The 27,922-nt window shown below is 34.6% G+C and overlaps 1 protein-coding gene across 4 annotated transcripts in view; it reads left to right on the top strand.

Annotated features, from left to right (window-relative positions):
* PPP3CA (protein phosphatase 3 catalytic subunit alpha) overlaps positions 1-27,922 on the top strand; it is a 330,349-nt gene that overhangs the window by 235,743 nt on the left and 66,684 nt on the right. For all 4 annotated transcript variants that reach the window (XM_073017515.1, XM_007999395.3, XM_007999394.3 and 1 more), the window contains exons 3-6: positions 7,898-8,022; positions 17,143-17,254; positions 18,351-18,496; positions 22,922-23,061. In XM_073017515.1, coding sequence (XP_072873616.1) covers positions 7,898-8,022; positions 17,143-17,254; positions 18,351-18,496; positions 22,922-23,061 — 523 coding nt within the window. The remainder of the gene's footprint in view (positions 1-7,897; positions 8,023-17,142; positions 17,255-18,350; positions 18,497-22,921; positions 23,062-27,922) is intronic.

Genomic DNA, 27,922 nt, shown 5'->3' with positions numbered 1-27,922 from the left:
TGATTTGGTTTAGAGGCTTTTTCATTATTCTTCTATATCATCAAACCAGAGTGACCTGGTTAATAATTCACAGTTTGTTTTTTATAAAATACCTAAAACATATTTATCTTTTGAAAAAGTAATATTCCCTATGAGAAAATATTATTTTGAAATATACCTCTTTAGTAAATTAGAATGCTGTTATTTTTTCTTTTTTAGTTTATGATAGATACAGATTTCTAGATATAAGCAAATGCTGTAATAAACTGCAGTGTCACCTTTATCTGAGGAATTGTCTGATTTTAGAAGTCTATGCATTCTGTTAATGAACTACACATACCTGACTAGCTGGTTTGTACTTAAACTTATCATCCACTTATGGATCCATATGCCTGGATTATCAACAGGAGGAAACAGATATATACTTGTAGTACCCACTGTGGTTAACCTCTAACACAACCTCTAAACAAAATCTTTCTCTGCAAAATTGTAGATTTTGAAAAAGAAGAAAGTTTTGGTCAATAAAGTATTCAAAAACCAAATCAATAAATTCAATAAATTAATCTCCTCATGCTGAGAATTAGACATAAATTTAGTTCTTTAACATTAGGGATTTTATTGTCTTGGGAAACTGTGGCTGTTATGAAAAAACACTGGGTTGAAGTAAATGAAGCTGAAAGTAGTGAGGAACTCCAATGGTGAAAATTGCTAAACGATTCAGTAACGTCTTTTCTAAAGGAAAAATTGTGATCTGTTAGTTTAGTATGAACTGGAAAAACTTGTATAAGAAGATTTTCTACTTCATCCAAGTCTTCCAAGATGATAAAAGCCAATATTTTGGAGAAATTGAAAGGTCTTTGTAAAAAAATAAATAATGAGTCAAGAATTAAGAGCACTTGACTTCTAAATCATAGTATTGACACAGTCTTGCCAAACAGTTTTGAAATGCTGATACATTAAAAATGTAGTTTTCATTTGCAATTTGTAAATGTATTGTTTCACAACTTTTAACAACATACTCCTGTGTCCCCAGACAACCTAATTTGTATAAACTTTCTTTAACCTAAAATTATATGATATTACAAAATTTTTGCTCAGTGTTAAGTTGACCCAATGATGTTCTTTAACAGATTTCCCTTTCATATAGGCAAGTAAATAGGACCACATGTATAAGTCTTTGCACTAAGTGAAAGATATTGTTAAGTAATTTTATGTGAAAATGTATATTTTATATTACGTTAGATTTGTTTCTTCTATTCAGGGTGACAGTTGTATTTGAGTTCTTTTCAAGCTATTATTTGTATAGTCCTTATAGTGGAACTTTATCCTAAAGTGTTCAGTATTATCTACTTTGGTTTACATTTTCTAATGCACTAATTTAATTGCCAATATGAACTTAGAAACAATAGAATTCTGTGAAAAAATAATCAAATTATAATATAGATTATTTGTAGATTTGCTAAATTTATTTAGACTTGCATACCTAACACTTATATAAAACAAGATTGGTTTTTGTTTTGAACACCTGTCCCTTCTCATTAAAGAGTTACCAGCGTCTCTCTGGACAAGAAGATGCAAGGCAAATTCTTGGTTCTGGTCATGTTTATCTTTTTGACTTGTCCCCTCTCCTTTGCCAAGATTCTATTCTCAAAGGCCTCTTTGTCCTCCATATGCTGGCTATTATCTTCTCTACTTAGAAGCACATTGGTTTTAGGGACTCTTAGACTTGCCCCATGACTGATTCATTGTCCAATTTGTGTATTGCAAGAGCTTACTCCGCTAACTACAAAGAGTCCCTTGTCACTGCCCTTGCTTCTTATTGTTTTTTTCTCCTCAGTGCTACTTTGCTGTAATGTATAGTGAGTAAAGTCCTGAACTTCGGTTTAATGACTCCTGGACTACCACACCACCCATTAGTCTCTGAATTCCTCCTTTGTGGTGGGTGGTTTTATACACACACATGCACATACACTTTAATATATATGTTTATGTTTGTATGTACTTGAACCCCCATGCCTGTGATTTCAAAGCTTTATAGCTTTCCTACAGTGATACTGGGGTTGGGGGAAGCTCTTCCTTTCCCTAAGAAATAAAGACAAATACTTTCTGCATGTTATTTTTCTGTTCCTATTTCAAACCTCAAAATGCTTCGACTTAGATCAAAAGTCTTTGGCACCACTCCTTTGTGAAAATTATTTCCGATAAAGTTTTATTTAAAATGGGGTAAAGTCATGGAGGGAAGGAAGCAATATTAAAAGGCCTTTTAATATTAATATTAGTTAAGGCCTTAACTAGTAGTTGATTATTTAGGCAGAAGACATGTGTTTTCTGATAGAAAGAGATAAGTAGTAGTGTATAAACATCACAGGATATTGGCCACTCTTGTATATTTTGAGTTTGCAAGATGAGTTTGTTTAGAGGAGCCATATTCAGAACTACTGAGTCACCCCACTTAGGGAAATTACCAAGATAGATTATATTAGATTAATTGCACCAAATAGATTAAACTGCTCAGTGTATCTGATAGTTCTTACTTTTCCAGTACAAAATAAATGGCAGGTTATTTCTCACAGGGAAAATAACCATCAATATTTGTGTCGTATCAGGTTGCTAACAGATATGAATAGTAATGCTCCCGAAAAATAAACTTATGTTTTATTTCAATATCTTTAATGTGTTCATTTTGTTAAATGCTGTAACTCTCTAAATTTCTGACGTAAGTATATACAGTTCTGCTAATAATTGGCTGAAGACATAATAAAATTTTTGGACTATGCAGCCAGATGGATGGATATTTTCTTAGAGTGCTAGGAGTGTTTTAAATACTTGTATTGTGCACGTGTGTTTTTGATGCTTTTTAAACATCATAAGCATTTGGGTACCGTACCTACCAGTGTTCTAATTAGGAATGGGAAGCGAATAATGGGAAGCCAGGAGGATGTGGGAAGCATTTAAGTGTGAGCTTGCCTTAAGGGCAAAACATTTGTCAGAGCCTGATTGTTTAAGAAGTGCTGTCAAGGCCAAGTAAAGTAGATTAAAAAAAGACCTAGCCTGCTGAAGATTTGGGGGCCCTGAGCAACCAAGCAGACAGCTTGTATCATCAGGTGGCATTGGCATATTGTGCTGCTCTTTGGACACCAGTATCTTGGGTAACCAAGAAGATGTAGGAGGGGACCAATAGTGAGTGAATATTATAGCCAGGCAAGCCTTTACTCTGTGTGATGTCATGGGCCCATCCTTTTGGGCACCTCCTGGATACTTCAGTATGGTGACCACTTTCTTCCTGAAATTTGATATCAAAACGGTGAATGAGATAGTAGGACTTAAGGATAAATCCCTTATCTTACAGCTGAAATATCCAAGGCCTGTACAATAAATACAATGAAATGCCCAAAGACATGTGGTATTATCACCCTTCTTAGGTTCATCCCTCTTTCCTAGATGCCATCAATCACTTATGATTCTTTCATATAATAGTGAAGTCCTAATCTCACAGCGACCTAGAATGAGCAATGAAAGAGGTTGCCTTTCCAATGTTCATCTCCTCCACACATAGCCCCTGTGAGGAGGACCATCCTAGTGTGCAGAATGAAGGCTGTGTGTGCTATGAGAGGTTCAAAAGCATAGGTGTATTTAGTCATACTGAATAAATAAGGATAGATCCAGGAGCTTGTTAGTGAATCTGCATCTCTGGAGATTCTGGTTCAGGGCCCAGAAATCTGTAATTTCGAAACCTCTCCAAGTGGTTCTGATGTAGAATTAGGTGGGAAAATAACCATAAGATGTGTGGAGGTTCCACATTCTACCCCGGACTTGCTGCACACTGTGTTGAAACCTGTGACTTACACGCTTAAAATCAGCACAATCTCAGATAAGTTGAAGGCCTTTGGTTTCCATCAAAGCAAACTCCACAAACTTGTCAATTTCTGTCAATCCCAAGGGCATCTCAAAATCTTTGCCCTCTTAGTTAAGGATTTTCAAAGTAAGCATGGCGTAGGCCCAGCAGAAGAATCCTAGCACGGCAGGTGTTTCTTGTGTGCCTCCTGGGCACACAAGTGTCTAGGCACTGGGGATATGGCGGACAAGACTGACAAGTTATCGAGCTTAGCAGTGGTTGTATTTCAGTGGGAAGAATCAGAGAAGAAAAAAGCATGCAGATAAATCAACTAGATAATGCTGATTGTGGCATAATTACTGTGAATAAAGGATGATAGTGGAGAGAGTTTGCACCTTTATATAGGATGGTCAAGAAAGACCTTACTGAGCATGTGATGTGTATCTGAGACCTTATGGATGAAAGGAAGGCAGCCTATGAAAATTCGCGGAAGAAAATACCTCCATTTTTTCATTACGTTTTATTTTGAGTTACTGTTTTATTGGGCTTTGAATTTTTGTGTGATTATATATGCACGTCATTTTCCTTTACTGAACATTATGGTAGGTGATCTTTCTATAAAAGACCTATGACGATTCTAAGGTAAAGTCAGTGACAGTGTGATGATCAGATGTGTAACTAGATGTCAGGGTTTTTTGTTTTCCATGCAGAGTTTACAGCAGTTACTCTTTCCCATTTTATATCATCAAGCCAAAATCCAATTATTGCAGTGATCTTGTAAATCATTGAGATTATCTCTTATCACAAAGTTATTATAGACCAGGAAGAAGAGATTAATTTTGTTTTTAGAAAACTAAATTCATGATAATGTACTTCTATACTTCAGCAAAAGAAAAAAATACCCTCATAATGCTTGCATTGTCTAGAGACATTTTTTTTTTTTCATTCTGGCTGCCAGATTATGCTTCAGTTGTATGTTAGTTGCTATAACCGCTTAATGCCTACCCCGCAGTTTACAACCTAAATTAATGTCTTGGTATTTATGTAATTTACATAATACAGAGGTAAAAAGCAATTATCCTTGAATCTTCTGACATGGCCAGGAATTAAAATGGAAGAATAAAAAAGATATAAGAAGCTAGAAGGGAGAGAGAAAGAAAGAAGATGCTTTAGAATGTCTCCAGAATGCCTTCCACTCCTTATTCCCCCCCACCTCCAAGCACCAGAATTCTATTCTGTGTGGGACCTTGACATTTTAAATACAACCATTTTGAAATGCCACTTTGATACAGCATTTGTTAAATTCTTATTAGACTCCAGAAACTCTTCTAAACGTGTTATGATATTAACACGTTTAATTCTTACGATAGCCCAATAAGGTCAGGTACCAGTATCACCCCCATTTTATAGATAAATACATTTAAAGCTCAGAGAAATTGAGTAAATTGTCCAAGTTCACTCAGATAGTAAATAATACAGCAAGGGTTCGAGCCTGGGTAGTGTGGATCCAGAGACCAAGCCTTTAAATGATACCCCACACTGCCTCTAATACCTTTGATTAACCGTTTTGTCTTGGGGATGTTTTAATACCAGCCTAAAATATGACTGTTAAACTTGCCATAGAAATTCCTACTAATATCTGAAGACTATGTCTTTGCTCCTCACTTGGCTTCCTGTTTTCCCTGAGCTTTACTTACAAGTGTTTGACCCTCACCTCTCTGTTAGGCAACAAGGAGAGGGAGAGAGCCAGTAGCAAGACATGGGCTTTACAAAGTGTCAGCATCACACCTATTGACATGTGAAGGGCTGCATAAAATTAGTTGCAAGGAAGTGTCTTGCTTCATATTTTGTTCCTGTGAAGTTCCTTCCTTCAACTTCCAAACCTAATGGAGAGCACATGAACGCATGGCTTCCAACCATATGTTTTCTGTTTTGTAAATTTTGGTTTGAAATATGTCGTATGTATGACAGATAAAAAGGTTCCTACAATTTGAGAGAAAGTGGTGCTTGTGATAAGTAATCCGTACCAACTATAATTTTAATAGATACATAGGTAGAAGAGTAATTATATTATTACTTGTTAGCTAATAAGCTTTATCTTTGCCATGTAAAAATTCAGTAACAAAAATGTGCTAATTAAGATTTTAAGATGGATATTTTTAAAATTATTATGCTCATATCATATTATATATACACACATATATAAAAATATATAAAAGTTTTAAGAAGTGTTTTACTATTTATGTTAGTTTTCACAGCTCCAAATATAGCTGTGAAAGTCCCCAGAGCAGGTACTGGCTTCCATGCCTGGCAGTGCTTGGACCATCTCATCCAGTGTTCTTTATTTCCCCTTGGGTTAGATATCACATATGATTACAAGAAAGCACATGATATGTCTTTCACAAACCAACTTCTTAATGCCTCAGAATATGGATTTATTTGCTCAGCTCTAAGAATAAAAAAAATTATTTATAAACTATCTTTTAAAAATGGGACATTTTAAAATGTCTTTTAAAAAATATTTTTTCAAAAATGGGAGAATATGTTTCTGATGTTCCTACTGTGTATCTCATGCTTAAGAGAGGGAAGAAGCTGTATGATTGGAGTCTACCAAAGGGATACATTAGTAGTTAAAGCTCCTTGTTATTTACATCCATTTTGTTAGTATTTAAGATTACCAAGTGCAGACATTCTAAAATGGAATCCACCTCTACCTGCTTCATGCTTATAGTGCTGTGGGTCTTAGTAGCTAATTCTTGATAGTAAAGACAGGAATTTATAGCATGTAACATTTTTATTTCATTGTGTTATAATTATTTCATCATTGAACCCACTTGACTCTTTTTTCCTATGATCTGTTTTGTCAAGTAAGGAAATAAAATTTAAAACATTTTAATAACTTGCTTGTAATTGCAGGATATAATGTGTTAAGATCTACTTTTGGCCTCCCGATTTCTTATTCACGAATGCATTCATTCTGTGTACCTCTTAGTGTTGCAGAAGCAGCCACATCATATTCACCATTCAAGCACAAAATTTTAAAAATACTACACAATATATATACACATACACATGTATATATTAATATAAATATATAAAAATATCAAAGATATCATAATGTGGTGGCTGACAGAAAAAGCTTTGGATCAGGTGAATCTTAATTTAAGCCCTGGGTCATTTATTTTTAGCAGTGACCCTACCAAGCCCCATAACTTCTCTAAGCTATATTATTTCCTTATCTGTATAATAGGGATAAAAGTATTATTTTTAAAGTTCTGAAAGTAGAAATGAAATAAGTACTAAATAAGTGAGTTTTCAAAAGAGACAAAATAGCTCTTCCAAGAAACTTAGTTTAAAAGAGAAAGTGAGAATGTTAAGAAATACCAATTCCCAGTAATTTTTTGTACACAAAAAATGTTTCACAGCTTTTAATACTTGTAGTTTTTTTCACTTTAACATTTTTTAAAAATACTCCTTTATAATTTAAGTTTGAGGGTTTTTTTTTTTTTCCTTTCTTAGTGATACGTAAACTAATGATATGTCTTACAATGGATAACATTTTAGATTCAGTGAAATGCAGGTTTTATGATACATATCCACATTTCTTTCTCTTCAGGAGGCAGTAATGTTTAGTGGCCATGTATTCAGACCTCAGTTGTACATAGATTATGCCAAATTCGTGAACCATTCTTTGATGTCATCTCTTACCTGCAAAATGAAAACATATTTCTTGGCATTATTAGGGTTAAATTTAAAAATGTGTATAAACATCCTGGCAGTGTCTCATACGGAATTTTTAAGTGCACAATGATAGCCATTATTGTTGTTATTCTCTTCTTTTTTTTTTTTTTTAAGTTAATCTATATACTAGTGGACTCAGACATTAGAGCCAGATTTGCCACTAATTAACTTTGGAAACTTGAGCAAAATACTTAGCTTTTCTGTCTTATTTCTTGTTCTGCAAAAGAATGTTTTGGCCCAGATAAACTTGAAATTAATTCTGGCTCTAAAATTTTGTGATTTTATTATTTAATTCAAGGTCCTAATATAATATGACCATAAAATGAATTTTGTTTCTTTCAGTTTGTGGGGACATTCATGGACAATTCTTTGACTTGATGAAGCTCTTTGAAGTCGGGGGATCTCCTGCCAACACTCGCTACCTCTTCTTAGGGGACTATGTTGACAGAGGGTACTTCAGTATCGAAGTAAGTCTACATCATGTCTTCTTTGCTGTTCAGTTATAGATCAACAGCATCTCAAAAAAATAAAAGCAATAAATGTTATTGCCTTATGGAAACCTCTAACAATGAAATTTAATTCACATAATTCATAGGGTATCACATATTCTATTTTCAGTTGATTCCCATGTATTTTTTGTTTGTTTGTTTTTGAAACAGAGTCTCACTCTGTCACCCAGGCTGGAGTGCAGTGGCATGATCTCTGCTCACTACTACCTCCGCCTGCTGGGTTCAAGCCATTTTCCTGCCTCAACCTCCTGAGTAGCTGGGATTACAGGCGCCCACCACCACACCCGGTTAATTTTTGTATTTTTAGTAGAGATAGAGTTTCACCATGTTGGCCAGGGTAATCTCACACTCCTGACCTCAGATGATCCGCCCAACTCGGCCTCCCAAAGCGCTGGGATTACAGGTGTGAGCCACCATGCCTGGCTTGATTCCCATATTGTTTAATAGAGGTGCAAAAAAAAAAATGGTAAATAGTAAGATTTTGCCTTTTGTACATTTTACATATTTGCAAATTTGCAAAAATTACATCTTGTTTTACAATAAATAATTCCATTTTCCATTGAAAGAACTAATCAATGTTGATCAAATAAGCAGGAATGTATTTGCATGTTTATGCCTTATAATTGTGAGACAGTAAGTTACCTTTCTAAATTGATAGCAAACTGCCTGTGTCTCTGTCTGTGATTGTGTATGTGTGAATACACTTACAGCTGCTATATTTTGTCTTTTTTGGCACCTGTCATCTGACTAGGGTAATTTGTCAAACTCATTAATTAAAACAAAACAGATAACCTTTAAGTAGAGGTTCTTCCACAGCCTCCCATCTGCATCTGCTTTAGGTAAGTAAAACTACATTCAAAATAAAGGCAGAGACCTTGTTTTATTCATATCTTTGTTCTTCCTGGTGCCTAACATGGTGTCTTAATAAATAATTTATTGAAAGAAATGGTTTGAAATTGAATAAGTTTTAAAGAATCAGACCTCATGTATAATATCTGACATGTGCTATCAAAAAAGATCATTAAAAAGGAAAATGATTACTCTTAATTAGAGAGAAATCAACATTATAATCTCACACCAACATCATATATTCATAATAATCATAGAAAAATATTCTATGTTTCCAAATTTTTATTACCGTGTTTTATTTACTAAAGGGATGTATAATGTTGAAAAACATGTCATCCTTAAACAGCTTTTGTTTATAAAATTGTATCAGTTTTATTTTTCAGTTATTTAATTCACCTTTAGTCACTGACTGCACGCAGACACAGAAAGTTTATATAGACATATATGTATTTCCACCAACATAATAATCCCATCTGCATTTAAAGATGACAGATTTCTTAATTATTCCTGGTGATGATGAGGGAAGAAGAAGTGGTGATGGTATATAAATCTCAAAAGACAAGATAAATTCTTGGTATTTCCTCCATTTGATAAACAAGTATATAAAATGTATATGCACTATGAATAGGACTGCGAGGAGTTTAAAGAAATGTAACATACATTCTTGCTCTCTGGAAACCTAAATCTCCGTTGCAAAACAGAACCATAAAAATCTGTATAGAATCAGAAGCCTGGAATAGGTGATTATCCAGGGTTCAGTTATTTAAATGGATGATTAAAACCTTGTGATAAAGGAGATACAAAATAATAAGTGTGATTGGATTAGAGAAAAGAGAGAGAATATTGAGAGCACACATGTTTGGGGAAGACTGAATCAAAGAACAAGTGAGATTTAGCTTGGAAGGAAATTAAAGTGAGCGAACGTACAGAGGAAGAAATTAGTGAACTCTGCTAACGTTGTATTTTTGTTCTTGGGGCCAGCTTGCCTAGCTTAACTGGTGGAAAAGCAATGGAGTACTAATTTTGTAAGACCCTTATATCACATTAGGACTGATATCTGCCAGGATTAACAACAACAAAACAAAACCCCTACATAATGGTGGTTTGGACAAGATAGAAGTTTTTCTGTGTGAAAAGCCCATAGACAGCAAGCCAACACTGGTGTGGCACAGCGTGGTGATAGGGCCTAGGCTCCATCTGCTTTCTTGCTCTGATTTTCGTGGCCTTGTTCCAAAGACAACCTAGTGACCCAAGTTGGGTACATCAGCTTCAACCATCATTTCTCCGCATAATACTTAACAAAGAGGAAAGGGAGAACGAGAAGGGTATACACATACCCTGTTTAAGGATGTTTCCCAGAAGTGGCCCAATTCCTTCAACTTGTATCCCATGAGCCACAATTTACTGATATGGCCATAAGATTCCGTATGTGGCCAGGTTTAAGGAAGACTGTGGTAGGCAATAAACAGCAATGGAAGCACAAGGATTTCTGTTCTTCTCCTTGAATTAGGGTTATATAGAATGGTTGTTTTTTTTTTTTTTTCTTTCTTTCTTTCTTTTTTTTTTTTAATGAGAGAGAGTCTCCCTCTGTCACCCAGGCTACATTGCAGTGACACAGTCATAGCTCACTGTAGCTTCAGTCTGCAGTGGTACAGTCACAGCTCACTGCAGCTTCAATCTCCCTGTCTCAAGTGATCCTCCCGCCTCAGCCTCCCAAGTAGCTGGGACCACAGGCATACACCACCATGCCCAGTTAATTTTTATTTTTTGTAGAGACAGGGTGTTACTAAGTTGCCCAGGCTGGTCTCCATCTCCTGAGCTCCATTAGTTCTCCCACCCTGACCTCTCAAAGTGCTCAAATTGCAAAGTGTGTAAGCCTGTAATCTGGCCTGGATTATGTAGAATCCAAGTGAACATTTTAAAAATTGTTTTAGTAATTCTTAAATTCATCTTATTCATTTAACATTTGTAGCACTCATAATAAAGTTTTTGAGGATGAATGAAATAGGCATTCTACTTTCTTTGAAGCTTGCATTCTGAGTGAGGAAATCCCGAGACTATCATGTTGGAGTGATTATTTTTGTCAGTCAAATGATGTTGTGCTACGTTGGAATTTTTTTTTTATTGTAACATTTGTGATTTTTCACGACTTCCTGTCTTTCTAAAGGTAATCAAAGGTAACAACACTTGCTTATTAATTTTTTAATATGGTACTACATCATGTGTGGCTTGAGTAACAGTTGGCATAGTTGGACTTTCCTTCTTTGTCCCATCAACTCCATCTTTGGATAATATTCTTTAATCTTATTGTTCTTTATTTACCTTTTTTTGTTTGTTTTTTTTCGTTTTTTTTTTTTTTTTTTTTTTTTTTTACTTGAAGAGTGCAGGCTTCTGAATCTCTGTCCTCAAACCACCTGAAATTTTCTATACTTTTTTTAATTAGAGCATTTTAGAATTTTTTTTTTTTTTTTTTAAGTAAAGATGTTGCCGGGCCTGGTAGCTCACACCTGTAATTCCAGCACTTTGGGAGGCTCAGGCAGGCAGATCACGAGGTCAAGAGATCCAGACCATCCTGGACAACATGGTGAAACCCCATCTCTACTAAAAATACAAAAGTTAGCTGGGCGTGGTGGCGTGCGCCTGTAGCCCCAGCTACTCAGAAGGCTGAGGCAGGAGTACTGCTTGAACCCAGGAGGTAGAGGTTGCAGTGAGCCAATATCGCGCCATTGCACTCCAGCCTGGCGACACAGCAAGACTCCATCTAAAAAAGAAAAAAAAGATATCAGGTAGCAATAATCACTAATTTGTTCCTCAGCAGATTTTTTTAAAGTCTACAATTAATCTAGATATTTGAACTATGAAATTTGCTATGTTTTGTTTAGTGTGTTCGTTTTGAAATTCAAACAAAGGATCAAACTGGATGTTGGTGACATATCAAGTGTAGGAATTATGGGGCATTTAAAAGTTCTAAGTTGCATGTATTGGAGTCCTCATCTTCAAAAACAGCTCTTTAATTAAACTTCAAGAGTCTGAGACTACAACCCAGGGACTTTCCACATACATACAAAAATGACAAAATGGCTTGTATGTAAAATGTTCCATTTTAATTAGACTGTGACCTTTCAGGGGCTTTGGAATGGCTCATTGATATTGTATGTAAAACAGCATGGACATTTTTATAAAATGTACCTATTGAAAATACTTTAAGGATTTTTTATTGTGGATTAAAGAAACTGACATTGTTAGCATGTTGTAAATGCTATTGTTTCATGGTTTAAATGACCTCATTTATTCCTGACAGCTTTGGAAGGAACATGTAAATATGTTTCTTTTATGAGTGCAGAAACTGAGGCTCGGGGGTCACACGTGGTAAATGGCAGTGCTGAGACTCAAAGCCTGTGTTCTTCCATTAACTTCAGGCCTTTGCCATAGTATATTCATTACATGTACCACAAAGCACCACCAAAAAAAAAAAAAACAGTAATGCAGAAACTGGTACACACTATTATATTCACCCATGCTTGTACAAACATGTACACACAGCCTTCTCCCTGTCTATATAATCTGAAGATCAAAGCATTAAATATAAAATGTTTTCTGTGAGTATGATACTGTTGGTTTAAGAAAAATCCTAAAATAAGAGCTCAGTTTTCCAGTGTGTATTATCCTAACAGACTTCAAAAGGATCTCAATTCATCTCAATAATTCAGGGCTCCACTGCAGGTATTCTCCTTTGGCTATCCTCTGGGCAAAGGGGAGCACTTCAGTTTAATTTTTACCGAGTCAGCTTTGAAGGGTAATTTCAGATTTCAAACAGTCTCTGCTGGGTATATTTATAAGCACTAGGTAATGTGCTCTGGGCAGTACATAGAGCTCATTTTATGCATTACCCCCACCCCAGTCTTCTCCTTTTGCCAAAATTAGAAATCGTTTCCCACAAAGTTAGCCCAAATAAGACAAGCAAGCTTTTGAGTAGTGATGAAAGAGGTGGTTTTGTTTTGAGTAATAATTTGTCTTACACCAAATACTGCTCTTTCCGATGATTGCGTTATACTACCTAATCTCTTTGATCAAGCATATGTGTATATATAAGTCTATGCTGAGTAGTTTTTCTGAGAACACAAGGAAAAACTTAGCATTGCAAATAGGCACGCACAGCTGTTTCCTTCTATTCACTTCCTCAAACTCCCTTTCTAGCCGTTTTGCACTACACTGCTTTGAGCTTAGAAGTGAGCTGGCTTCTCAACTTAGATCCAGATCTCAACTCCAGGCCTCAAGCAGGTTTAAGTGTGAAGAGTTGTGTTTATTAGCTGTGAATTCGTAGACCAGAATGAACCACAGTAAACCATACAATGTTCCATGCTTCTGCCTGAGAATAACAAGCAAGTGGCACCACAAGAGATGTTAGGCGACAGAGTAATGCCACAGACTTGAGGAAGAAATTGCCTGGCTGTCTCCCTGTAGCCAGTTGTCTTTATAGTGCATTGCTCTTCCACTGCTGCCTATCTACGTACCTGTCAGACCAGGCAAGTGATGTCTCAGAGGAGCTACATTTGACATTTCAGGCATTTGGATCTTTTCCCAACTGATGCAGATTCTTCACTTAATTGTCCAATGATTGAGAGGCAGCACTTTTGATTGGAATGTTTCATAGCACGAGTAGTTAAAGAGCTGATTAATATATACCTAAAGCTGTCCATTTTCTTTTTTACTTCCTTGCTTCCTCTTTTACATCCTTCTGTACTTCTCTATGCAATTTTCAAGACTACTTATCATTAAAAGCATAAATTACAAAGTAAATCATTGCACTGTTATTATCAGTGAACCAATTAAACTAACGAAGAAAATTATATTCTTAGTGCTGCTTCATTGGGGAAGATAGGAGAAAATTAAACAGGAGAAAGCTATGTCTGTGGCAAAAAATTAATTTCAAAACTAGAGGATGCTCAGTCTTTCATATTGAGTAACCTAAACTAACCTTAAAGTGCAAATATTTGTTTAATTAAGAGTCAGAATAGAAAGACAATAGGGGTCCAGTTGAAGTGATTAGCGCACCTCATTTACATCTCACCATGCAGAAAAGGCCAGTGTGACACAGCCCTTTGTTTCTACCTTAACCAATTAATTCACTGAAAATTTGATTCAAATTAGCCATCTGATACCACATAGACAAAAATAAACAATTAACTGATTGTATTTCGCTGCTTTCATTGATTGTGATTTTTTTACAAGAGACTTCCCTTTTTAAAAAAACTATCAGGTTATGATTTGCTGAAGATCTTCAGTTCTCCAGAATGTTAGAGCTTTAGATGGTAAAATAGTTGTAGGGAAGACAGTGTTGTACTTGGCAGCTCTCTCCCACCAGATGTTGAGGGAGAAGGCTGGCAGGGCGCCACCTCCAGTCCACCCTTGCCCTTTCATTTACCATGCCACTTCTTCCATATTGGCTGCATTTGTGGTTTTAGTCAATGTTTGGGAAGATATTTTATTCTTGTCACAGGGGAGAAGGAAATAAAATGTGAAAAGAAGACTTATTTTTAGGGTGTTTTGAGCCAAGAATTTAGAAATTGAGTTATATTCTCTCTCGCTCTCTTGCTCTCTCGGCCTTCTATTTCTCTTTCTCTCTCCTTGTTTCTCTCCCCTCCCTCCCTCCCCCCCTTCCTTCCTTCCTTCCTTCCTCTGCCTCCCTCCCTCCTTTCTTTCCTTCTTCATTTACAGAAAAGGAACTAGTATTTCCTCAACTCCTATCATATACTAGGTGCTTTACATGCATTAAATAATCAGGGATATTAAATGTATGTTGCATCATTTAAAAGGTATAAATATGTAGGATAGAAATATTTAGCATCGTGCATTTATATATCCCGCTTTGAGGTTTCAGTTATGAGAGAACTATGGCAATTAAGACTGGAAGGGATAAAGCCACATGCTAATATCAGAAAAAGGTCTCAACCGATAGCAGAAAAAGAAAATGTGGGTCCTAGAATGTGATTCCTGTAGTGGTATTTGAGTGGGGTTAAAAAGTTGCAGTTTAGATTTTAATTGGAGAGGTAGAGCTTTGCCTTAAAACAAATTGTTACGGGCAAAACTAATCTAAAGAAGTCAGAATTATAATGACATTTCCAAAAGAGTATTGACTAGGAGGAGGCTGAAAGGAGCCTTCTGAATGCTGAAATGTAACTGGATCTGGGTAGTGGTTTCATGGGATTTGTGTAAAAATTAATTAACCTGTGATTTGAGTTATGGACATTTCACTGGATATATTATACTTTTCTTAAAGAAAAAAAAAAACTTTAAAAAAAGTAGCCTACATGCCTTTAAAACATGTATTATCTCCCCCAGCATATAAATAAAATATATTCAAAATAGCAATTTCAACATGCAAATATATTTTTAAAGGAGTTTTCATATCCATTCATATTCCAAACTAGACATCCTAAATTAATGACTAATTTGGAAAACTACATATATAACTTTCAGATTAAGGTACAGCCTTAGACATTTTACATTGGAGACATTCCTCCCATTGATATTAATAATAGTTTATGAATATCTTCTCTGAAATGTGAGACAAGCTTGAGTAATACAAACTCTTTTTATTGAAACACGTAGTACAGCTATAAAACCCAATCCGTAGCAGAGACTCATTAAGCTACCGGACTGCTCACTGAGGTAACAGGAAACTTTACATACATCAACAGATCATGATGCTTTAAGGATCGCTTGTACAGGCCATTTGGTCAACTTTTCAGACATATTAATATCATTAGTCACGTGAACTGTAGCTAATAACTATAATCAGAAAGTGGTAATTAGAAACTTAATTAAAGTAACATATATAATTTAATGTCAACCTATTATTTTGTTTACTTCAATCATAATTACATAGAGATAATATCTTGCTTGAACAACAAAATACAAACATTTGTTCTGATAATTAGTATTTTCTCCAAAACTTGGGCTGTGTAGTCAAACATAATTAGTTCTCACTCATTTCATAAATTATCATATAAACTAAGGGAGATGATTGCTCTTTACAAGTAGTACTACAAATAAATTGTCAGCAGCTTTTCCCTATAGATATTATCCAGGATATCTACTGTATTGGAAAGCCAATTATTAATGTATAAATCTCATTGATTTTAGTTTCAGATTTTAGTAACCAGAATTAGACTTGTCTCAATATTTTTGTAGTTTTTATATCTTCTTAGCTTCACTTTGGGAATACAGGTTTTATGAGGATAAAAGAGCATACTTGCTTTTCAAAGCATGGTTTTCTGTTGCCTATGGATTCTTAACAAATGTCAGTTGATGATAAGAAATTACTGATGTTAATACTTGAGTATTTCAGTTAACTTAATGCTCATTCCAGGAAGACTGTGTCAAATGTAGATGTATTCCCAACTTGGTGAATGCATAATTGACCATCATTTTTACAGACTGCAATGCCCAAGTAATTAAGTTGAGAGTCTTAAGGTATATGAAGTGTATCCCATAGCTTTTGGTACAATATGATTAATGATTAATAAGTAAAATAAAGTGACTTCTCTTTATAAAGCTAATTATTTTAAAAAATCAGGTAACAGAAATGGAAGGATTGAAAAGATAAAGTACGACCAAATGAGGAGGCAAAGCACTGACAAGCTCAGCCTAACTTGAACTGCATCTCTATTTTCTATTACTTTTCCTCATCTCTAGCTCCCTGCCTTCTTCTCTCCCAACATCTTGTCTTTTCTGTCAGTGTCTTTGGTATATAAATCTTAAGTTTTTGATTTATGTATATATTTGATTAAACTGAAGGTGGTCAGGGAATCTCACTACATATACCAGTATTTCTTCTCATCCTTTTACACCAGCATATTTTTATTTCTAGTATATTTTAGTTAAGTTTCTTCCTCTTCCATTTTTTTTTTTTGTTTTGTTTTTTTTACTCCCGATCTCCTCAGGCCACATAATTCTCCTTCTGTTGACTATATGTAATCTATTGTTTTCTTGTGGTATATGATCTTCAGTGCGTGTATGTATGTTTTAGGTGTAGATGGACCTGGCTTTTAACCAAAGTAATGTTTCCTGTTTGATTGTCAGTATCTTCTCTACCAATGTCCAGCCTTTTGGGGGACTTTTGGTCATTGTAATACATTTTATTCATGTCTTTATGATATGTGAGCAATGAAATACATAGGTATTAAGGAAAAATATTTATTTTCATATGATTTTTACTTTTCCCAGTGTGTGCTGTATTTGTGGGCCTTGAAAATTCTTTACCCCAAAACACTGTTTTTACTCCGTGGAAATCATGAATGTAGACATCTAACAGAGTATTTCACATTTAAACAAGAATGTAAGTATACTTCAGTCTCTTTTCTTTAATACTATATACGCTAAACAGTAATTTTAATCAATACTAAGATACATACAATATAATCCATTGCCTAAAAGTCAAAAACTTAAAGTGACACTTTTTGATCTTATCCTATATTTCTTTCTAACCATGGACATTTATGAGAATTCAGAATTTCTTTTTAAATTAGAACTTCTTTATAAAGTGATTGAAAAATTTGAATTAAAATTGGATATAATTTATCCTAAGAAACAAATGATTTAGGGATACTACTGTTTGGAACACTAATTCTACCCATTAATCTCGCATTACTCAAGAAACGCAAATGGAGGGCAAATTCAAGCTATGCCTCTGTTTTGGACCCAATAAATAAATACTAGCTTCTAGTGAATCTTATAAAACTGAAGATGATGTCATTCTTTAGACATAGACAGTAGGAGTGTGGAGTGCTTTTTTCAATTTCTTTTTCTCCCTTACAGTTTTTCTTACTATTCGCTGAATCTTACAAAGGTATAAAATCTTACATTTTTGTTTTATATATAAATACAATTAAATGGAAGAGCAGGGAATCTCTCTATACATATCAATATTTTTCTCTTTCATTTAGTCCTATATTCAGTGGAGCATAAAGACTTATCCTCTTCAAACATTAGATATAAGTCATGGGAAAAGCAATGTGCAGTGAGATAGAAGCAGCTTTAGAAAATGTCTTGCCATCTGCTTTTCTACAAAATCATTAAGGAATATCAAGCAGCTTTATGGCTGCTTTTCTATTGGTCTTCCAGTTGTTCAGTTACATTTTTTTGGTGAGACATCTGCATATAAATAGCCAGAATGTGTATAAAAATTATCTTGCTATACAAAAAGTTATGAAAATTATAAAATATGAATGAATGACAAAAACAGGAAATGCTAGATATAAAAGATTAATATGTTACTTTCAAAACATCTTAATTATATTTTGGAATTTCGCAGTATGTGCCTTTATGTTAATAATATGGTCCTGGCAAGAAAACTTCTTAAAAAACCGAAACTATGTAAGTGAAATTATCGTGCTTATAAATCATAAGTATTTTTTTTTTATCACTTCTAAAAGGTAAAATAAAGTATTCAGAACGCGTATATGATGCCTGTATGGATGCCTTTGACTGCCTTCCCTTGGCTGCCCTGATGAACCAGCAGTTCCTGTGTGTACATGGTGGCTTGTCTCCAGAGATTAACACCTTAGATGATATCAGAAAAGTAAGTTTTGTTATTTTCCCAGTCTAATCATTTTGTGCGCTACAGTAATAAATAGAAGACATTAATTATCCTGTCTTTATCCCTAACTTTATCCTTTTGAGTTAAAATGATTTAAAGTGGTCATGAATCTCTCCTTTGTGTTAAATTTTTATCTAGAAAAGAAGATATATTTATACTTGGAAGAGTTTTTATCTCTTCAACCTCAGAGTTGGTCTTACCATCTGACATGTGTCTCTGGAAATATAAAATATTTGACCTCTAAAAAAATATGCCTTATCATTTCCATTTGGCTTTTTTCAAACAAACCATTGTATAGTCATGATGTATTATACTAGAAATGTTGCTTTGCCCTTGGGAAAATATTAAACTGTGTTCATTTTATGGTTTTTAAAAAATCTAGTATTTGTTACAACTTGAAACTTTTTAAGTGGCAGTCTAACAAGGACAATGATAATATTCTATTAATTTTATTGAGTGGATAGGTGAAAAACTGTACTTTTTAAGAAGTATTTGTAGGAAGTTTTTAAGAAGTACTCCAGTTTCGCATTGGCTATTAACAGTTTTTTAAATCAGCAAAAAGATGAGTTACATTGAATGTGGAAGTGGATTATGTCTCTTTCTTAAATAAATCTAATAACATGGGATAATTTTGTGTAGTACAGTAGACAATCTTTTATTTCTTTGGTTATGTTTCTAACTCTGATGATTGCAATGATGTAAGGGAAAAAATAGAGAGTGATAAAAAATCTCAGTGTATTTTTCTTGGTGCCAAAATTGGGCCAAAGAGAGAAAGCGATGTAAATGTTTTCTTAGCTCATTTTAAAATAATATTACTTGGAATTATTTTAAAGTATGATCATTTCTTCACATTAATATTTATAACATGTTATTGAAAATTTGTGCCGACCATTAAGCTTTCTGTCTAGGAAATCTAAATCAAACTTTTTCTGGAGGAATTATAAACAGTTGAAAACTATATTTATCTTCTTTCCTCTACTTTTAGAGACCTAAGAAAATATGCATGTACTTATCCCATAGAATAGAGGGGTGGAAATAATTCTACCTTTTTATTATTATTCTCACCAGTAATTTTAGCAAGAATAAATTGGTCACATTGTTCTAAATTACTGTATTTGAACTGTAAAGTTTGGAATTTTGCTGAGATTTGTTCTAAAGATACATGCTACTCAGTATATATTTAAGCCTAATATATTATAGGTAGCCTTTGGCTTCAAATAAGTGATGCACTAATCTCAATGTGTACAGAATTTATTTCTTAAGTTTAGGTTCACTTAAGAATAACTGTGGGCACAGTTCAAATTCTAGATCTTGCTTATCATTCGGGCCATTCATACAAAGACTCCCTTGGTGTCACTTGTTTGATTGATTCCCATTTAATTGTTTTTTTCCATTTCTTCTGAGTTTGGAAACTTGATTGCTAAGTCTGAGAAGTCTATATGCTGAACAACATTTACAAGTTAATTCTATCAGCTGCCATAAACTATTAAATTAGTAAACAGTATTTTCCCATTGTGTTCGGTGGAGAAGTAAAGCAAATATTTTATCTATTCACGTATCCATGTATCATATTAACCTGATAACCACTTACTGAAATAGGTTTGGAAAATGAAAAAGGTCAAATTACAAATAAGTGTAGTAGTTTCTGTTAGCAAATGATGGGCATGAAAGGCATGCATTTATGTTTTATTCTCTTGCCTTGATCAGATTTCATGGCCTCGGATGAAAGATGAGAAACTTCCTAAGTGTCCTCTTTAAAAAGGGAATTAGTGAAAACTTTGCTCAAAATAGTGTTTTCATTATTTGAACAGAACTGAATAGAGTTTTGTACTGTAGAGAGTAAATAGAAAGGATAGTGCTATTGGACTATTTTGTTTAAGACACAATCACCAGCAAAAAGGTTGTAAACCTCTACTATAAAATGAATAACCATTTTCATATAGCTCTCATTTGTAGTGTTTCTTTAATACTTTTGTTCATGAAACTCATAGTTTTGAGGAAATACTTTAGTAAATTATGAATGTATTTACATACCATGAGTCTCTATTACCATGAACTCAATATTCTTTTAGAGTTCATTAGTTTTTAGAGAAAAACTATTTTTAGGTAAAATAAAACCTCCAAGTTCTTGCTGTCATTGAGGTTCAAGTGTTCAAGTATAAAAATAATGTATATATTTTCCTGTTGGAAAGAAAATGCGTGCTTTTAATTTTAAATACACCTTATTTCCTGCTCTGTGTCTTTGTGTCCATTTTTGTAAGACACTTTCACACTTCTATAGAGCATAGAGCATTGGTCTTTGCTCTGTCTTTGAAGTACAGTAGAGATATGATGCTGGTTCAGTATAAAATTGTTTCTTTCTGGGCCAGGCGCAGTGCCTCATGCCTGTAATCCCAGCACTTTGGGAGGCCGAGGCGAGTGGATCATGAGGTCAGGAGTTCAAGATCAGCTTGACCAACATGTTGAAACCCCATCTCTACTAAAAATACAAAAATTAGCTGGGCATGGTTGCTCATGCCTGTAATCCCAGCTACTCAGGAAACTGAGGCAGGAGACGTTCTTGAACCTGGAAGGTGGAGGTTGCAGTGAGCAGAGATCATGCCACTGGACTCAAGCCTGGGTGACAGAGGGAGACTCCATCTCAAAAAAAAAAAAAAAATTGTTTCTTTATGTATGAATGTAATCAGCTCATTCTTCTGTAATCTGATGGACTTTTTTAAAAAAAAAATAAACTTCACATCCTAAATTAAGTAGATTTTTAAAAAAATATCACCTAATATCCCTAGGACTTACTTCCTTGGATATTTTAAATATTATATTCAATTTTCATACATATCATTAAGCTCTGCACATGGCCAGAAAATGATTTTTAGGTTTTTATCTTGCCATATATCAATCCAAGTTTTTTTTGTTTATTTTTCCTGTCAATGGTATTAACTTTTTTAGTGCACTGTATACTTTTTCCAGAATAAATGTTATATTCTGGTAGCTTTCCAAACCTTTAGTTGGGGATTCATATTAATCAGAAACTTTCTACCTCCTCTACTGTCCTACCCTTAATAAGTTCTTGTTTTTTAGAAAGAAGTTCTATATTTTTAGACACAAGTTTTATTTTTCTTAAATCTATTGTTCCAAAAGCATAAATTGTTTAAATCTCTTAAACTTAAGTTTGCAATGAATATTTTGGGCTAACATAATGGTTGAAATATAGAGTCTTGTTTTACTGAAGTTTTTCATTGGGTGTTGAAAATGTAAAATATTGCCTCATTCTCTGTAGATACTAATAAAAAGTAGTGTGCAGAAAAACCATTACTTACATCTTGTATGTCCCAGAAAAAAAAAAAATAGACAATTTGATTAGTTGTCAGCAAAATATGTTCACTTGTCTTTATTGGATTGTTTTAAAATATTAATATGAAGAATATCAATTCTTAATAGATTTTCATAGCTATTGTATGCTTTTATTCAAGAAGCTTTATAATATCTGCTGATTCGCCAAAGATCCTTTAATTGCAGTTTAATCAGGATGAAGTGTTTAAAATTGATCATGATATGTTATTTTGAGTGATTATATTTCTAATATGCCTTCTAAATGCACCTTTTAAAATTGAAATGTGACTTCACTAAACATGTATAGCTGGAAAATGGATTTCATATGAAGGCTTCAGGTAAAATTATAAAGCTTAGAACTGTGAACTGAAGACCAGCTAAAGTTGAGTTTATTTTACTGCTTATTATTACTCATATTTGTACACACTAAGATCCACTACAGTAGGCTTGTAGTTTATCATTAGAAACCTAGATAGCCCATAATGAAGTAATATCCAAAATATCATATAGCAAGTGGCTACTTTTAAAGTAAAAGCCATCTTTTCTCAAAATCATGTTCTTAAATATAAAAAGTATATATAACATAAGCATGAAAACTAGTTGTTTCCCATCCAAACTTCTAAATCATAGTTTAATAGAGGCAGTAATAGGAATTTCCCCCAAAAAAGTAAAAGCCTTTTCTCAATAAATGAAACAGAGGTGGAGTTATAATAACTGGTAGTGACAAAAACACTTGGATAAAGTAAGTAAGGAGAGAAGGACAAAATGTAGAATAGGAGAAACGAGAAACTGCTAAATCTAGAGATAATAGAGTCAAGAGGGAGGTAAAGGGTTAGACGAAGATGGATACTAAATGATCTCATCAGAAGGAAGCTGGAAAGAAAATTGGAGAGAGAGATGAAGGATAGGAAAACGAGTAGGAAGAAGGACAGGAAGAGAGAGAGGTAGAGGACATTTCACTCTGAACTGTAGCTGGTGATAAGAGGATGGGTTCTGCATAGTGCTTGTTTCTTATATTGTCAGAATTCTGAGATTCCAAAGATTAGTATTTTGCTCTCTGTCTTCTATTTTTCTTAGTTAGACCGATTCAAAGAACCACCTGCATATGGACCTATGTGTGATATCCTGTGGTCAGACCCCCTGGAAGATTTTGGAAATGAGAAGACTCAGGAACATTTCACTCACAACACAGTCAGGGGGTGTTCGTACTTCTACAGGTGAGAATAGAGAGCTTGCTATCTGGAACACGTTTGCATCATAATGCTAGGATTTTTCGATTTATTTATAATGTTTGTATAACTTCTTTAATAGAAATGGAAGGCTCACTAGCATTTATAAAATGAAAACATAAATAAATAAGTGAACAAATAAATGGGAAATATATATATGTATACATATACAGGTGTACATTGGGGATGTTAAGGATTTGATTCTAGACCACCACAATAAAGCAAATATTGCAATAAAGCAAGTCATTATTTTTTTGGTTTCCCAGTGCATATAGAAGTTGTGTTTACACTATACTGTAGTCTATTAAGTGTACAATAGCATTGTATCTTAAAAAAAAAAAAAATCTACCTACCTTAATCAGAAAATACTTCATTGCTAAACAATGCTGATGATCATCAGAGCCTTCAGCTAGTCATAATCTTTTTGCTAGTGGAGGATGTTGCCTTGATGTTGATGGTCACTTACTAATTAGTGTGGTAGTTTCTTTCTCAAAAGAAGACATTTATGTGGCCAACAAACAATGAAAAAATGCTCATCATCCCTGGTCATTAAAGAAATGCAAATCAAAACCACAATGAGATACCATCTCATGTCAGTTAGAATGGTGATCATTAAAAAGTCAGGAAACAACAGATGCTGGAGAGGATGTGGAGAAATAGGAACGCTTTTACACTGTTTGTGGGAGTGTAAATTATTTCAGCCATTGTGCAAGACAGTGTGGCAATTCCTCAAGGATCTAGAATCAGAAATACCATTTGACCCAGCAATCTCATAACTGGGTATATACCCGAAGGATTATATATCATTCTACTATAAAGACACATGTACATGTATATTTATTGCAGCACTATTTACAATAGCAAAGACTTGGAACCAACCCAAATTCCCATCAGCGATAGACTGGATAAAGAAAATGTGGCACATATACACCATGGAATACTATGCAGCCATAAAAAAGGATGTGTTCATGTCCTTTGCAGGGATATGGGTGAAGCTGGATCCATAAGAACTCTGATTTTGCCCCAATGCAGCAAACTAACATAAGAACAGAAAACCAAACACCACATGTTCTCATAAGTGGGAGTTGAACAAGGAGAACATATGGGCACAGGGAGGGAACATCATACACCAGGGCGTGTCATGGGGCAGGGAACTGGGGAAGGGATAGCATTAGGAAAAAAATATCTAATGTAGATGATTGGTTGATGAGTGCAGCAAACAACCAGGGGACATGTATACCTATGTAACAAACTTGCACATTCTGCAAATGTACTCCAGAACTTAAAGTGTTAAAAAACAAAACAAAACAAAACAAATCACTGTACCAAAAAATCTAACACCAGCCTTGATTTTTTAAAATTCAATTATGTAATCACATTTAAAAGTTTTACCAGTTTCTATAACTTGAATCAGAAAAACAACTTTACATTGATTAATTGAATCATATTTAATTCATTGTTACATTTGTTTATCAGCCTTCCTGGATAAATTAAAATGAGCAGCTTTACAGTATATAGGAGCCATAGTATATTTATCTTTAGGACTTTGACAAACCAAGTAGAAAATATTTTTATAATAATTTTTACATTTACAAATCACTAGGGATTTACCCATTACATGACATTTTATAACACTTCAGAAAGGAATCTGCAACACAATTAGGTTGCTGCATGACCTCACTGTCTTTCTGATGTGTCACGTCAGTTTTATCCTCCCGGATCTGATCATCTTGTTTCACTGAGGTCTCTTATCATTATACATACAGCTTATGTGAACGTTGCAAGAGTGAAAGAGAAAAGAGGTTATGAAGAAGTTGAGAATTTTAAATTTTAGAATACTTCTTCCTCTTCTTCTCCTCCCTCCTCCTCCTCTTCTTTTTCTTCTTCTTGTTCTTGTTCCTCTTCTTCTTTTTTTTCTTCTTCTTCTTATTAGATACTTAAAACCCTAACCTGGGGGCGGGCAGGATGGCTCACGCCTGTAATCCCAGCACTTTGGGAGGCCGAGGCGGGCAGATCACGAGTTCAGGAAATCGAGACCATCCTAACAGGATGATCTCAGTAGTGAAACCCCGTCTCTACTAAAAATTTAAAAAACAGAGCAGGGCGTGGTGGCGGGCGCCTGTAGTCCTAGCTTCTTGGGAGGCTGAGGCAGGAGAATGGCGTGAACCCGGGAGGCGGAGCTTGCAGTGAGCCAAGATTGTACCACTGCACTCCAGCCTGGGCGACAGGGCGAGACTCCGTCTCAGAAAAAAACAAAAACAACAACAACAAAAAAAACAAAAACAAAAACAGAAAAAACCCCTAACCTGATGTTCCCTGAAGTTAATGCTCAATTCCAGCCCTGGCAGCTAAGCTAATGGCAAGCCTGGAAGAATTCTGTAAAATACATCCAGCCGTGTATCGTCTGTCTCTCAAGTAAGCAAATATCCTTCTATAGAAGGTTGATCAGATGCCTATTTAGTAGTAGGACATTTTGTTCCATATACTAAGTTTTTCTCATGGGGGAAAAAAAGGTTTTTATCTGTTGATATGATTGAGAAATTAAAGTTCATGAATAGAAAATCTTATGCACTATAAAGCGTCTTTCAAAGTATAGTTTTCTTTATATGAATATTAAAGAGAGGTTTGTTCTAAGTATATTTATTTAAAAAATTTATGATTCACTTCTATATTTTGGAAATTTGGTTTAATGAGTCCATTTTGGCTGAATTGAAGACACATGGTATAATATTTCTGAAAAGACTAAAATTTATTTTCAGTAATTAATTTGGGAGTAATCTTTTATTAAAGATGTTTAAACTTATAGTGAAAAGTTGGCATTGTTAAAGTACATCAAAGTTATGTGTTCAGTTTTCCAAAGCTAGTGTTAACTTTCTGATTATACCCTAGATGTTTAAATTACCTATTTGATATCACTGAGTTATACTTCATTAACATAGTATCAAACAAAATTCAAACTCTTGATTTTGATATTAAGTCCTGTTACATTAATAATAGTATAGTATTCTATTAGTTTTTGTGTCAGCTGTTCAAATCATATTCTAAGCAGAATCCCATACTGAACTTATATAATGTTATGTTGTACATATGTGTCTATATATTTATAAAATAAATATAGAGAATATATTTAGAATAAAGTCTACCATCTTTAATAATAGAGGATAATTAGAGAATTAAACATTTTCACTTTTGTTTTCAACATTATGATTATTTCACTTGTCTCATTAAGCATTCCTAATAAATAATGATTTTTAGCCATGGCAAGTACAGATTATGTAAATAGCTGAATATCTAAATCTGTGGCCATTATATAGACTAACTAATGTCAAAGCAGTCTGGATTATGTTTTATCTAAAGAGGAGAAAAATGTCTCTCATTCTCCTACGGCTTTTTGGTCCTTTTGTCTTCAGTGCCATCTTGAAAGTAGAAGGCATCCTCTGGGATTATGATTTATAAAGTGGATCTAGATGGGCACAAGCAAGCCATGAAATAGGTAGAGAACCTTAGTGGCAATTACCAGTTTGAGTTATTGGCAGGTATTTTGATTTACTACTCTCAGTTTTATTTAAGATTTTTATGTGTAGTTTGCATGTTTACTCTGCTATGTCACCCTATCCACTATCTAACATGTGTTCTGGGCCATTATTTAAATAAAGTTATGCAGAAAAATGTATCAGTCGGAATTTCACACTATTCCTGAGTTATATTAGGTAGGCAATGTGACAGAGAGGAAAGAATCCATAAGAACTATGATTTTGCCCCAATGCTACCATTATCTTTAGACTCTTAGACCAGAGTTTGCACACTCAAATAATACCTATAATGTTCAGGCAGATAATTGAGATACTTGGAGCAGGCCAAATGTTAGATTCTGGAGATTAGTGAGGATCATGACAAATTTTCATTTCATGTAGACCAATGAAAACTGGCAGCTGGATTTGGCGTTTAGGTTATTAATCTGTATTTCTGCCTTGGATGAATCATATAAGCTTTGTATCCTGGGTTTACCTTGCTTCAAAATAAGTGAGTTAAATTAGATGTCCTAAAGCTCTTCTAAACTCTGAAATTTTAGGGGTATCTTGACAGTGATTTTGAAGTGTTTTGGAAGCTGCAGGTGGCAACTCACTCAAATCACTACTGGTTCCTTAATCACAAATCAGCAGCCTTCTCTTCTCACACCGCCCAGCTTCTCTGCAGTGGTTCACACTCTTATCAGCCCCTTCCGTCTTGAAATCCTCTGGTTCCTCCTTGTTTACGTTTATCCTGATTCTCCTCTGACTTACCAGGGTGATCCCTGCCTCTTCCTGATGCCTCTTTTTTTGGTCTTCCTCATGCTTTTGACATTTTTTTCTTCACACTTTCCTCTAGGAACCTCACCTACACCCAATTCCCTAGATTCACTGTAAACTATAAACTCTATGGCCAATTCCTGAATCTGTGTCTAGCCCCCTTCATCTCTTTATCTTTCCTGAGCTCAATTCCTGTATGACTAGTTGTCTGCTGGAACTTCTTATCTAGGGATTCCATTTTCACCTTAACCTAAACTCACCTTGCCTGAAAGGGCTTATTTACTTTCCCACTTGCTTAATCCCCACTGAAAATTCCTCCTGTTTTTTGTTTGTTTTTTGTTTACTGTTCATTCTCCCAGCCATGCAGACCAACAGGTGTCTTTGCTTTTTTTTTGGAAAATCACCACCAGTCATCACATCTTTATAATAGCACAAGCATCCTAACCATGCTGCCTTTCCTCTTTCCCACTGTGGGTTCAAGACCTTTATTTTTAGTCTATTGAAATCACACCTGAGCTCTCTGCTTCCAGGTTCGTTAGTATCCTCCCTCTCTCCTCTGC

This window comes from Chlorocebus sabaeus, chromosome 7, assembly GCF_047675955.1.
Source record: "Chlorocebus sabaeus isolate Y175 chromosome 7, mChlSab1.0.hap1, whole genome shotgun sequence".
Taxonomy (NCBI): domain Eukaryota; kingdom Metazoa; phylum Chordata; class Mammalia; order Primates; family Cercopithecidae; genus Chlorocebus; species Chlorocebus sabaeus.
This window is presented reverse-complemented; position numbering and strand designations above follow the sequence as displayed.